General features: G+C 38.8%; 1 protein-coding gene across 2 annotated transcripts in view; it reads left to right on the forward strand.

The window, feature by feature from the left end:
- The window catches only part of LOC124605511 (E3 ubiquitin-protein ligase Ubr3), a 297,916-nt gene that overhangs the window by 43,217 nt on the left and 240,250 nt on the right, over positions 1-14,449 (forward strand). For both annotated transcript variants that reach the window (XM_047137248.1, XM_047137249.1), the window contains exons 4-5: positions 7,378-7,510; positions 11,825-11,954. In XM_047137248.1, coding sequence (XP_046993204.1) covers positions 7,378-7,510; positions 11,825-11,954 — 263 coding nt within the window. The remainder of the gene's footprint in view (positions 1-7,377; positions 7,511-11,824; positions 11,955-14,449) is intronic.

The following is a 14,449-nucleotide window of genomic DNA, read 5'->3' on the forward strand; positions in this document are numbered from 1 at the left end:
TTTACACGAGATGAATTATGTTATGTGTACAAATGTGCAATGAATTTCTTAAATCACAGAGCGTTTGACTCTTAAAACTTAACACATTGATGACTAGCCGCTTAGACGACTTTACGGCACAGGAGACCAAACATTAATGTCGTTATTTAAAATTTTACTGGCACGTTTGTGTGATGTATCGTAAAGACCAAAACTCTCAAAGACAATATTATATGTGAAATCTTAGTTTTTCTTGTAGCTACACTATGTACATTAAATTAAACCATTAACTTTTCCTATTTGTGTGTTCACACTACTTAACAGTGATGTTGCTATTGGCTGGCTACATCAAGTTTCCTATGCTCTGAATATCTGCTGCCACTGGCTGGTGAGATTACATGACATAAGCTATGATTGGATTATGAAAGCACTTGTCAGTCTAGCTTTCAGTGCTTCAGAAACTAACGTGCAATTTTTAGTGGAATTCGAATCTATATTTTCATAATACGAATACAAAAGTATGCAGCATATTGTAATATGAAAATATTCCACGTAAATGTTGCTGCACATCAAAGATCTTTCCAAATTTTTTTCAGAGTTTTTTTTGTTCTCTGAAGTTCCTTACTGGTGTATAAAACCTTTACCATTCAAAGGATTGATATTTTTACAGCGCTGAGGGAAAGTATACTGCCACTTATTGTGAAAAAGTTTATTTTTCACCTTGGAAGAAATGTATTGTCCTGTTGGGGGGGGGGGGGGGGGGGGGGGGGAGTGTGTTTTTAACTGGGAAATCCGTGAATTTTTTTTTCTTGACCATGTATACATCCTGAGGTAAGATGGTATTCATTGAGAGTGTTACTTCTTGAAAAATGTAACAATAATGTCTTCTTGCACTCTAGATCATGACTGTTTATCCACAGACATCCTTGTTTGATTGTAGGTATTTTAAAGCTCGCTTTGCTGTGAATTCATGTCGAGTTCATCCATCATCATTCATTTGTTACATTCCTGTTTCATATACACTTTAAATGGTTTATTTATCAAGACATCAACAGGTTGCAATTGTGAAGTAAGAAACCACCTTTCCTTCTCTACCACACTCTGTTAATCCATAATTTCATACCAGCATCATCCATCCAACCATTTTCATGTACGTAATCGACATCTGGCGACATTTCAGAAGATTTTGGCATTGTTTTGTGCTTGGTAATGATTATTGGATTAAGTTTAGTGCTTGGAGCACAACAAGAAAGGACAACAGCGTAGTGCATTTTTGCATGTCCACTTGTTTTTATAGTTACACGTTAGCACTTTTCTTGGCAACAGTTCTGTTACTCGGCACATGAAATGTCAGAGGAGCTTCATCCATATTTGTTATTGGCTTAGTTCCACACTGGTTTTCTTTTTGTGTTGAATAATAAAACAAAGAAAAGATAATATTTTCTCTTCACACTATCGTGATATTTTCTGATGTATTTTGGCTTTGGTTTGCAACTAAGTCCTTGAATCCATTTCAGTATGTCATCTCTCTCTCTCTCTCTCTCTCTCTCTCTCTCTCTCTCCCTCCCTCCCTCCCTCCCTCCCTCCCTCCCTCCCCCCTCCCCCTCCTATCCCCCCCCCCCCCCCCCCCCCAAAAAAAAAATCACTCACTCACTCACTCGCTCCCATTAGCCCACTGTTGGCAGAGGGCCATAACACCGTTCAGCTGCACTGTTTCCGTGTTCTTCTGCATATGCTATTACTTTCAATTTATAGCCCACGTCATATGAACACCTTTTCTTTTTTTCCATTAGGAAACTAGCTACTAGCAAAAATATTGTACCATTACCGATAACACAAATCACTTTCTATTCAAGTTCACTGACATTGTAGACTGCAGTGAAGCATCATAGGCTAGACAGTGTTCTATGTTTGTGATGGCCTGGCAGGTGGGTGACACTGCTAGCAAGTTTGTGAATATCCACAACTCATGTTGCTTTGGTTCACCACTATTGCCGGTTGCATCCATTGTTGTCAGATGGAGATAAATTTCCCACGGCATCGAATATAGGGACATTTTTATGACTGGTGGGAATTTTAAATCAAACACTGAACATTTTTATATTAATTTCGAGTATGACACACACCTGAATGTTGGAGGCAAGTTTTCAAGGAAAAAAGTGCTTCTCATTGTCTCTAAAATATGGTACATAGCTGTGATGTACATTTCTTCTTTAATAGTGATGGAGTCTCTGTTGCCAAGTCCAAGATGAACTTGTATAAATTTATTTTCTGATAGGTCACACTTTACTAGCATCCTGTTTTCATTTAGTGGTTTGAAAAAATGATTGACTCTTGTCCCTGGAATGGTAAAACCAGTTTCATTCTGTTTTTGTAACGTAATTGTGAATTTTGTTATCTACTCTGTCATAACATAAAATGTTTGTCTTGCTGGAACAAGGGTTGTGCCAAACGTCAATAGCTCTTTTCGAATTAAAATCACATAGTCACTGTAAATGTTTAATATACCATCAACTCCATCACATGCTTTTCCACCATGATTAGTGGAAATTCCATTCTGTAGTTATCCGTGGTCTTGCTTGTAATGGCACAAATTTACAAAATTATTAAGTTTCTATATTGTGCAGAACTGCCATCATTGAAGTAAATGACATGTTGAATGTGTTGTATGTGTTCCAGGGTAAGATCAATTTTATGGAAAACATAGAATATTTTTGTATCATGTTGCAAACAATCTTTTATAAAACACAACATTCATTTAATGCAGTCCTCTGTTTTATTGTACGCAACAAAAGGGTAAAGGGTAACGTGAATGTTCTACCATCCCAAAGCAAACAAGGATAGTTTTCTGCAAAATCCACTGTAATGGTGCATGAAGTATCAGGGAGTCTTTCGTTCCTTGTTTTTCAGTAGCAACCCTGAGATTTCCATATGTAGTAATGTTGTGCCAAGTTTTAAAGTTTTTGGAGTAAATACTGAACTAATTTGTTGACTTTCTTCATTAATGTGTCCAGTGTAGGTAGATCAATTAGGATCCAGTCCTTAAAAATGACTTTTTTAGTATCTTGTAAGGATTACAACTTCAGTGAAATAATTCACATTTCACATTCTTCAGGACAATGAGAAGAGCAATGCAGCATACACTCCTCATTTTCTAGAATCTAAATACATTTCCACAATAGTTCAGTGTATGGTTCTTTTACATGCGCAGTATGCATAATCAATTTTACATTTTGGTGATAAATGTAACACATTTTTTGGATAAAGTTCACAAATATTTTATCGGAAAGAAGTACAGATCTTCCAGTTTATGCAAAAGTATAACACATTTTGCCATTTTCTGAAGGGACAGATAGTCACTCTTTTATTAGCAGGAATTCAAATTATATTGTCAGGCATAGTAACAAGAAAGGCCGTAGAAACAACTGTCATTGTTGATTTGTAGATATTTGTATGCTTAATTCCAGCATTTTAATAATTTTATATCATAATCTATTGGTTATGAACTGCAGATTGAAACTGAAGAAACTGCAAAAAGCTGGGAATTTAAGGAGATGGGATCTGGATAAACTGAAAGAACCAGAGGTTGTAGAGAGTTTGAGGGAGAGCATAAGGGAACAATTGACAGGAATGGGGGAAAGAAATACAGTAGAAGAAGAATGGGTAGCTCTGAGGGATGAAGTAGTGAAGGCAGCAGACGATCAAGTAGGTAAAAAGACGAGGGCTAATAGAAATCCTTGGGTAACAGAAGAAATATTGAATTTAATTGATGAAAGGAGAAAATATAAAAATGCAGTAAATGAAGCAGGCAAAAAGGAATACAAACGTCTCAAAAATGAGATCGACAGGAAGTGCAAAATGGCTAAGCAGGGATGGCTAGAGGACAAATGTAAGGATGTAGAGGCCTATCTCACTAGGGGTAAGATAGATACCGCCTACAGGAAAATTAAAGAGACCTTTGGAGATAAGAGAACGACTTGTATGAATATCAAGAGCTCAGATGGAAACCCAGTTCTAAGCAAAGAAGGGAAAGCAGAAAGGTGGAAGGAGTATATAGAGGGTCTATACAAGGGCGATGTACTTGAGGACAATATTATGGAAATGGAAGAGGATGTAGATGAAAATGAAATGGGAGATATGATACTGCGTGAAGAGTTTGACAGAGCACTGGAAGACCTGAGTCGAAACAAGGCCCCGGGAATAGACAACATTCCATTAGAACTACTGATGGCTGTGGGAGAGCCAGTCATGACAAAACTCTACCATCTGGTGAGCAAGATGTATGAGACAGGCAAAATACCCTCAGACTTCAAGAAGAATATAATAATTCCAATCCCAAAGAAAGCAGGTGTTGACAGATGTGAAAATTACCGAACTATCAGTTTAATAAGTCACAGCTGCAAAATACTAATGCAAATTCTTTACAGACGAATGGAAAAACTGGTAGAAGCGGACCTCGGGGAAGATCAGTTTGGATTCCGTAGAAATGTTGGAACACGTGAGGCAATACTAACCTTACGACTTATCTTAGAAGAAAGATTAAGAAAAGGCAAACCTACGTTTCTAGCATTTGTAGACTTAGAGAAAGCTTTTGACAATGTTAACTGGAATACTCTCTTTCAAATTCTGAAGGTGGCAGGGGTAAAATACAGGGAGCGAAAGGCTATTTACAATTTGTACAGAAACCAGATGGCAGTTATAAGAGTTGAGGGACATGAAAGGAAAGCAGTGGTTGGGAAGGGAGTAAGACAGGGTTGTAGCCTCTCCCCGATGTTGTTCAATCTGTATATTGAGCAAGCAGTAAAGGAAACAAAAGAAAAATTCGGAGTAGGTATTAAAATTCATGGAGAAGAAGTAAAAACTTTGAAGTTCGCCGATGACATCGTAATTCTGTCAGAGACAGCAAAGGACTTGGAAGAGCAGTTGAATGGAATGGACAATGTCTTGAAAGGAGGATATAAGATGAACATCAACAAAAGCAAAACAAGGATAATGGAATGTAGTCAAATTAAATCGGGTGATGCTGAGGGAATTAGATTAGGAAATGAGACACTTAAAGTAGTAAAGGAATTTTGCTATTTAGGGAGTAAAATAACTGATGATGGTCGAAGTAGAGAGGATATAAAATGTAGACTGGCAATGGCAAGGAAATCGTTTCTGAAGAAGAGAAATTTGTTAACATCGAATGTAGATTTAAGTGTCAGGAAGTCGTTTCTGAAAATATTTGTATGTAGTGTAGCCATGTATTGAAGTGAAACATGGACGATAAATAGTTTGGACAAGAAGAGAATAGAAGCTTTCGAAATGTGGTGCTGCAGAAGAATGCTGAAGATAAGGTGGGTAGATCACGTAACTAATGAGGAGGTATTGAATAGGATTGGGGAGAAGAGAAGTTTGTGGCACAAATTGACTAGAAGAAGGGATCGGTTGGTAGGACATGTTTTGAGGCATCAAGGGATCACAAATTTAGCATTGGAGGGCAGCGTGGAGGGTAAAAATCGTAGAGGGAGACCAAGAGATGAATACACTAAGCAGATTCAGAAGAATGTAGGTTGCAGTAGGTACTGGGAGATGAAGAAGCTTGCGCAGGATAGAGTAGCATGGAGAGCTGCATCAAACCAGTCTCAGGACAGAAGACCACAACAACAACATATCATAATTGTTCCTTGTATGTTTCCATTGACACCAAATTGAATAAATTAGGTTGATAAATAAAAAAGTTATAGTGGTTACAGACTTATGAACCATCCAGTCTCTGCACACCAATTTGTGAAAATGACCCACATTTCAAAATGCTCTCCTAAGTGTTGATCAAAAAATTGTGGAAAAATTATTTATTTTGTTTTTATTACGTGGTTTCTTACACCAATTTTTCACAAACATCTGTTATATGAGGTCAGTGATCACTGTGATTTGACATGAAATATGGCGGTTGTGTTGCACTGTGATCGGCATGCTGACACCAGTGTTGTAGGTTGGCCGCTTCTGCTCTGCAAAGTGATATGTGCAGGGAGGTGTGGGTTGGGAGTTCCAGAACCGCTTCGTGTCCAGAGGCAGTAATGCTCACTCAACAGCAACGTTCTTTGTTAATTGGTGCTTCTGTACAGTTGGTAGACGACAGTGGCCTAGGAACTAGCCAGGGTGGTGGACAGCGTGAGTATACGCTGAGGGAGTAGGCTGCTATGGCAGAATGACAGTGGCCGGCGACGACGGTGGCCTTGCTGACGTGTCAGATGCCAGCTTCACACTACAGTGAGCTTAAGACTGTACTGGTGTACTGCTTGTGTAGTGGCTAGCAGAGTTGCGCTGGTGCTCAGTCAAACCCTGGACTTTCAAGAGACTAGGTGGAGTGTTAGGTGATGGCACCCGATGAGTAGCCTTACCTCGGTGGTTCCAGATCAGAGCCTGGAACCATCAGGGCTAGCTGACGGCTTGTAGACCAGTGACTCCAGCGACTTCGCCTAGTTGATGAGAATGTAGCGTCTTGGCCACACATTTAACCGATGACTGATGCAGAGACTATACAGATTGAATGCACAGCGCTGACGTAATGACGTTAACAGCTGAGCTGGTAGGATATGTACTTGCTCCAGTTTGGCTCCCTTCATGTATCCAGCGACAGAAACACAGTATTGTGCTACAGCATATAGCAACCCAGTCCGCTACTGATGTAGAACACTATGTTGTAGAACATTACACAAAAATTTTTGCAGTGCACAGCTACAGAGTTATGTAGGTGCCTGCATATCTGTTTGCAATGGTCTGTGAGGATGATATTGCAACAGTATCTTTTGGATTTCAGTAATTTTTACATTATGTACAGATAAGAACAACATGTCTGTAGACATTACCACTGCCCTTCCAGTATTAGTATTAAAATTCGTCCTTTTTTTTTATTAGTTAGGATTCTGATGTTTTGATGGAAATAAGTGTTCTTTACAACCCATAACTTTATCCAAGTTCCAGTATTTTGTTTTGGTGGTAAGTGTTTCATTTGTAATTATATTTTTTCTGCAGCTCTGTGTTTCGGCTGAATGTACCCTAGAAACGTAATATAAATCAGAGAGATAGAATGAGTATTCCTTTGATTAGACAGTATGTTTCTGATAATGGGCAGTGCAAGTAGCTTCTTACAAGGAGCTTTCAGATACCACCATGGCATATATAACACAGTACAGCAATGGCCAATGCATTACGCACAATCATGTGAGAGTACCCCCATCTCCTTAATGATTACGTAATTTCAAGTGATTGTGTTGCTGATGCATACATTTTGGGGCTAGGTTTTTATTAATTTTAGCATTTATTATTCCAGTTCTCATTGTCATCCATTTTATAACACTCAGATAAACTTGTTAAAAAGAAAAATTATTAACTTATTTTTCTTTTTAACTTCAGCAAATCGGGGATACAAGATGCGTACCTAGTTGCCATTCAAGATGCTGACTTATATCTTACAATGCTCCATGACTTCAGTGCAATGGGTGCTGCAATGAGAAGAGTCATGACAGGTGCTCTCACAAACCCACAGGTAAAATAACTTTTCTGTGATTCTTTTGTTTCTGTTCTTTTAATATACTGTTTTTATACAATTAATTACATAAGAAAGAATTTATGATTTTTGCATCACACAAATTTTAAATTTTCTCACCCTTTTTTGGTAAACCACACATTTTTAATTACATCTTTCTTAATGTGTAAACAGGTAGGCTATTTTTCATCTATTCTGTTGCAATAAAACTATCAGATGTCTTGGTTTAGAACTCTCTTTGGGCATTCCTATATCCTGTAACATTGCGTGTGTGTGGAAAATGCTTCTCATGTCTGTGGCATTTGATAAGCCACATTCACATCTTGGGTCATACTAAATGGGTAGCACCTCATAAAGCTCAGTGAACCGGGGTTTCTTGAGCTGAAGATGGCGAGTGCTGCCAATCCTCTGTAATCACAGACTCTGTAGATGCTTTGCTTCACAATCATTAAATGTTGTGCATCACAGAGAGTATGGATCTAGGCTTAAGCATTGAAAGTTTGAGGGTGGTATAAACCTGTAAAAAAAAAGTCCCTCAGACTGATGGAATGGACGACTGTAAAGGCAAAACAGTTGTTGGTGAGTATCCTCTGTGACATCTGCCTTGCCCCAACTGTTGTAAGTCTTGTCCAGGTAAGTGGAGCTCTGTCTGCATTGTCCTTTATGTCCCCTGTTTCTAATGAAAGATCATTGCATCCCATTTTGTACATAAAAATTCTTCCATCTGTATAGATGTACCATATGACAGTAACAATACCTGCTCAACAGAAAGTGCTTGAAATAGCTCACTTCATTCGTCAGCTTAGAAAAGAGTGTCAGTGAGTAGCAGGACACTTAACATAACAACATAACACACATAATTGCCAGGGAAGAGGGAAATTTCAGTAAGGAGTCATCTTACTATGATAGGAACGATGATTTGAAACAAAACTTCCTATGGACACATGCCTTATTCTGAATGGTTTCCGAGATAGAATACCTTTAATGAACTTTGCTATTTACTTCCTGTGTTATTCAGTACATTGTCAACCCACAAGGTTAGCAGAGAGTGTTAATGCTCTGCTTTCTGGACTCGGATAGGCGCACTGGCCCCAGATCAAATCTGCCTGGTAGATTACTGACTTTGGCTGGTGTGCTGGCCAGCCTGGATGTGGTTTTTAGGCAGTTTTCCACATCTCGCTTGGTGAACACCGGGCTGGTCCCCATGTTCCGCCTCAGTTACACAACTCGCAGACATCTGAAAATGCTCACACTGTTCCATGGATTACACTAGACGCAGACAGCTGGGGTACGCTCATTCCGTCCCGGGGGGTATGGGTGGCAGCTGGAAGGTCATCTGGTCACCCTTAAACATTAACCTTGCCATATCCATCCTAATCATGTGAAACTGTGGGACAAAGCACCAGTAAAAGAAAGAAAGAATTCAGTACATTGTCAGGCGTACACAAGTAGAACAGTTGTTAAACATTGCAGTATGTGTTTCACAAAGATTCAGTTGAAAAAGGTGCATTTTTAACAACCCACTTCTAAGCAGGATCATACACATCACATTACAGCTATTGTGCAGTTCATGATAAATAGCATAACTACATAGGCTTCTGCAGTCAATGTCAAGATGATTAAAATTCTTCTAGGTTTGTACCATGTCGTTGTATAAAATACTTTAATTATAAGCTGCAAAACCTATGTTTCGATTGTATTACAATGGCCTTCCTCAGGAAAGACTGATTTCGTTGGAGCCTGAGATATTGTGTAATGCCATAGATTTACATCTGTAGAGGCAAGTGACGGAATTCAGCACTTTTGGCCAGTCACAATACTACTACTGTCCCCTTTCCAACCCAACATGTTGCATGAACTCCCTATTGCTGCCTGTGTCTTGTGTGTATTTAAGATAACCTCATCTTGTCCCCTTCCTTTCCTGATAACAGATATCCCAGATAGTCTTTCTTACTTCGCACAAATGTTGTGACAATTCCTTAACAAACACTATAGCTGGTATTTTTTCACTATCTGTCTCCAGTGTGACCTGTTATGATTCTGTTAAGTTCATTATTGGTATGGCGTTAAAATCTAATTTTTCTGTTTCAGTTATTGCACTGATATTTATCTCATCCAGAGTTGCTTGTGATTTAATGTTGCTCCTGATGGATCCCACAGCTGAATTCTTTTATTCCCTTTCCTTCTTCTTGTTGAAATAAAGAGGTCTATTATTCCACACTGGGTAAAAAATTATTACTAACTGTTACAGTCAGTTTTGGCATTTTGCCATGTAAAAGCTATTGGAGTGCTTACCAGGGATTATCATTGTCGCATGTGAATGACATGGACAGGATTTAGCCTTTTCTTGAGTGGCCATTCTGATGTTTAACCAATCTACATAAACACATGCTATAACAATATTATGAAAAGGAAAGTTGCTATTCACCATGTAGCAGAGATGCTGAGTTGACTGAGCATTTCCGCTATATGGTGAGTAGCAACTTTCCTTTCCATAATATTGTTACATTCCATCCCAGATTTTCCATTGTTTAAACACATGCTATTTTATACAGTACCCCAGTACCCTTGTGGTCATAGTGGAAAGTTTGTTGGGTGTATCATAGGGTCAGTGTTGTCAAAGATATTAGCATAGTGTGTAAAGTCCTTTTTACATTTCCTTGCCCTTTCTCTGTCCGTGACATGGTGAAGACTGGTTAGATAGCCTCTTGTGCTCTTTTATGTACAGAACCGTAATTATTACCCTGACATTTCTGTGAATGTACATTTATTTATTTATTTACTTCATAACAATAACAGTGAACAGGGTAATTACTTCTAGAAAACATCACAAATTTCTCCAGGAGTAATTATAGAACACTTTGTCTCAGTTCATACTTAATACAAGGTCACTACGTGTCTTGTTACTCTAGTGTCAGCCATTGAAGCGTATTAATGAAAAACAGAGGAAGTGTTTTCTAAAATTTCCCTCTAAACTTACAATCTTATAGGGCTCTTAAAACCAGGTAGTGTGGACTTTTCTAAGAGAGTGAATTCCAAGAAGCCACAAATCAGGAAATGGTTGCATTTAGTGCGGAACTTTATGCAGTTCTGGATTGCATTTAGTGCGAACTTTATGCAGTTCTGAAGATGATTGTGTAGATGAGATGTGGTAGGCTGCGAAAATTACTTGACTTTAGATTCCTGGAGTATTGGGCAGGCTGTTCAGCTTCTGTACTGCAAGGAAAAATTAGTCCAAAGCATCCAGCATGCCTTACAAGATGAGATTGTCTTTTTCAGCAGTGTAATAGAGCATGTGAGAATAAAAACAGGGAAAAATGAAATGTTAAATAAAGCAACTAAAATGATCAAATTGTGTAATAAAGTGTGCTGTAGCCCTACACACTATGGTATTGCTGTTGAGAAGATATGATATGTATCATTGAGAATATATTTATTTGTAGGTCACAGGCAACAAGCTGCAATGTTTCCATAGCCATGGTGTACTTTTCAGCAAAGAGATATGTTGAAGAAACTCTTGCAGTGTGTTAACTGTAAGTTGACCACTAGACTCCCTAGACATGAATCTGTAGAAGTCAAAAGACTATGGCCAATAGTCATTTTGTTTTGATTGCAGCCAATTTTAAATGTGTCAGCAAGTAAGGTTATTTTTGTTTCAATTGCAAACAACATTTAAATAATCTTTACTTCCATGTGTGACTTCTAGTTTTGCAGAAGCACAAAGTACATTGTAAGGTGCGTGCACTGTGGTAAGCAGTTGTTACCCCTGCACGGCTCCTCACTCTGTGGATGTGTCTGTAAATGCCAGACTAGCTTCCTCCAACTATCCACAATCCCATCTGGTAACTGGGTAACTTAAAGTTAACACACTGTAGCAGACTTTGTGCAAGGGGCGCCTTGTGACAAGTGAGGTATCTCTCTGGAGAGAGGCATTGTTTGTGACATACCTCTCTTATTTGACCATAAAAATATGGAAAAACAGTTAATTTTGTATATTTCTAGGAGTTATTTTAAATACTTGAAACTGACAAATTTAGGATGTTGTAATTAGATGAAATGACATTGAGACTTTTACTTCCATGACAGTCACTGTAATACGAAGAAATTTGGTTATGTTGTTACAGAGTGAGTGTGTGTGTGTGTGTGTGTGTGTGTGTGTGTGTGTGTGTGTGTGTGTGTGTGAGGGGGGGGGGGGGGGGGGGGAGATCACATACAATGTGTATGGCTGGCAGGACATTCAGTACTGTCATTTTGCGTCAGTTTGAATCAGATTTTAAAACAGTCATTTTAAGTCCTTTTTATATTTTTTTCCAGATATATAAGCACCTTACTGAATGCTTTTCAGAGGATTCTGAATACTATAGCTATATGTTAGAGAGCCAGCGTGTTTATCATGAAGCTTTGAAGTCTCTTCCTAATCCAGAACCACCCGAAGAGTACAAAGGTATGGAAACACTGTTTTGATTTTTGTTTGTTACCTATTATTAGTCTTTAATATGACCATAAGTAATTGAACTATGTTATAAGACTTTGCAGGTGCTGTTTTGTGTTTTAATATTCTGTTGTCTGTGAAATGTTGTTCACTATATTCTTCCGTACTTCCTTACTTCCGGGTGGGGACTACTCAGGAGGACGTCGTTATCAGGAGAAAGAAAACTGGCATCCTACGGATCGGAGCGTGGAACGTCAGATCCCTTAATCGGGCAAGTAGATTAGAAAATTTAAAAAGAGAAATGGATAGGTTAAAGTTAGATATAGTGGGAATTTGCGAAGTTCGGTGGCAGGAGGAACAAGACTTTTGGCCAGGTGAATACAGGGTTATAAATACAAAATCAAATAGGGGTAATGCAGGAGTGGGTTTAATAATGAATAAAAAAATAGGAGTTCGGGTAAGCTACTACAAACAACATAGTGAACGCATTATTGTGTCCAAGAGAGACACGAGGCCCACGCCTACAACAGTAGTACAAGTCTATATGCCAACTAGCTCTGCAGATGATGAAGAAATTGAAGAAATGTATGATGAGATAAAAGATATTATTCAGGTAGTGAAGGGAGACGAACATTTAATAGTCATGGGTGACTGGAATTCGGTAGAAGGAAAAGGAAGAGAAGGAAACGTAGTAGGTGAATATGGATTGGGGGTAAGAAATGAGAGAGGAAGCCGCCTGGTAGAATTTTGCACAGAGCACAACTTAATCATAGCTAACACTTGGTTCAAGAAGCATAAAAGGAGGTTGTATACATGGAAGAAGCCTGGAGATACTGGAAGGTGTTAGATAGATTATATAATGGTAAGACAGAGATTTAGGAACCAAGTTTTAAATTGTAAGACATTTCCAGGGGCAGATGTGGTCTCTGACCACAATCTATTGGTTATGAACTGTAGATTAAAACTGAAGAAACTGCAAAAAGGTGGGAATTTGAGGAGATGGGACCTGGATAAACTGAAAGAACCAGAGGTTGTAGAGTGTTTCAGGAAGAGCATAAAGGAACAATTGACAAGAATGGGGGAAAGAAATACAGTAGAAGAAGAATGGATAGCTTTGAGGGATGAAGTGGTGAAGGCAGCAGAGGATCAAGTAGGTAAAAAGACGAGGGCTAGTAGAAATCCTTGGGTGACAGAAGAAATACTGAATTTAATAGATGAAAGGAGAAAATATAAAAATGCAGTAAATGAAGCAGGCAATAAGGAATACAAACGTCTCAAAAATGAGATAGACAGGAAGTGCAAAATGGCTAAGCAGGCATGGCTAGAGGACAAATGTAAGGATGTAGAGGCTTATCTCACTAGGGGTAAGGTAGATACTGCCTACAGGAAAATTAAAGAGACCTTTGGAGAGAAGAGAACCACTTGTATGAATATCAAGGGCTCAGATGGAAACCCAGTTCTAAGCAAAGAAGGGAAGGCAGAAAGGTGGAAGGAGTATATAGAGGGACTATACAAGGGCGATGTTCTTGAGGGCAATATTATGGAGATGGAAGAGGATGTAGATGAAGATGAAATGGGAGATATGATACTGCGTGAAGAATTTGATAGAGCACTGAAAGACCTAAGTCGAAACAAGCCCAGGGAGTAGACAACATTCCATTAGAACTACTGACAGCCTTGGGAGAGCCATTCCTGACAAAACTCTACCATTTGGTGAGCAAAATGTATGAGACAGGTGAAATACCCTCAGACTTCAAAAAGAATATAATAATTCCAATCCCAAAGAAAGCAGGTACTGACAGATGTGAAAATTACCGAACTATCAGTTTAATAAGTCACGGGTGCAAAATGCTAATGTGAATTCTGTACAGACGAATGGAAAAACTGGTAGAAGCCGACCTTGGGGAAGATCAGTTTGGATTCCGTAGAAATATGGGAACACGTGAGGCAATACTGACCCTACGACTTATCTTAGAAGCTAGATTAAGAAAAGGCAAACCTACTTTTCTAGCATTTGTAGACTTGGAGAAAGCTTTTGACAATGTTGACTGGAATAATCTCTTTCAAATTCTGAAGGTGGCAGGGGTAAAATACAGGGAGCGAAAGGCTATTCACAATTTGTACGGAAAGCAGATGGCAGTTATAAGAGTCGAGGGACATGAAGGGGAAGCAGTGGTTGGGAAAGGAGTGAGACAGGGTTGTAGCCTCTCCCCGATGTTATTCAATCTGTATATTGAGCAAGCAGTAAAGGAAACAAAAGAAAAATTCGGAGTAGGGATTAAAATCCATGGAGAAGAAATAAAAACTTCGAGGTTTGCCGATGACATTGTAATTCTGTCAGAGACAGCAACAGACCTGGAAGAGCAGTTGAATGGAATGGACAGTGTCTTGAAGGGAGGATATAAAATGAGCATCAACAAAAGCAAAACGAGTCTAATGGAATGTAATCAAATTAAAACTGGTGATGCTGTGGGAATGAGATTACGAAAGGAGACGCTTAAAGTAGT

This window comes from Schistocerca americana, chromosome 3 (genome assembly GCF_021461395.2).
Source record: "Schistocerca americana isolate TAMUIC-IGC-003095 chromosome 3, iqSchAmer2.1, whole genome shotgun sequence".
Lineage (NCBI taxonomy): Eukaryota > Metazoa > Arthropoda > Insecta > Orthoptera > Acrididae > Schistocerca > Schistocerca americana.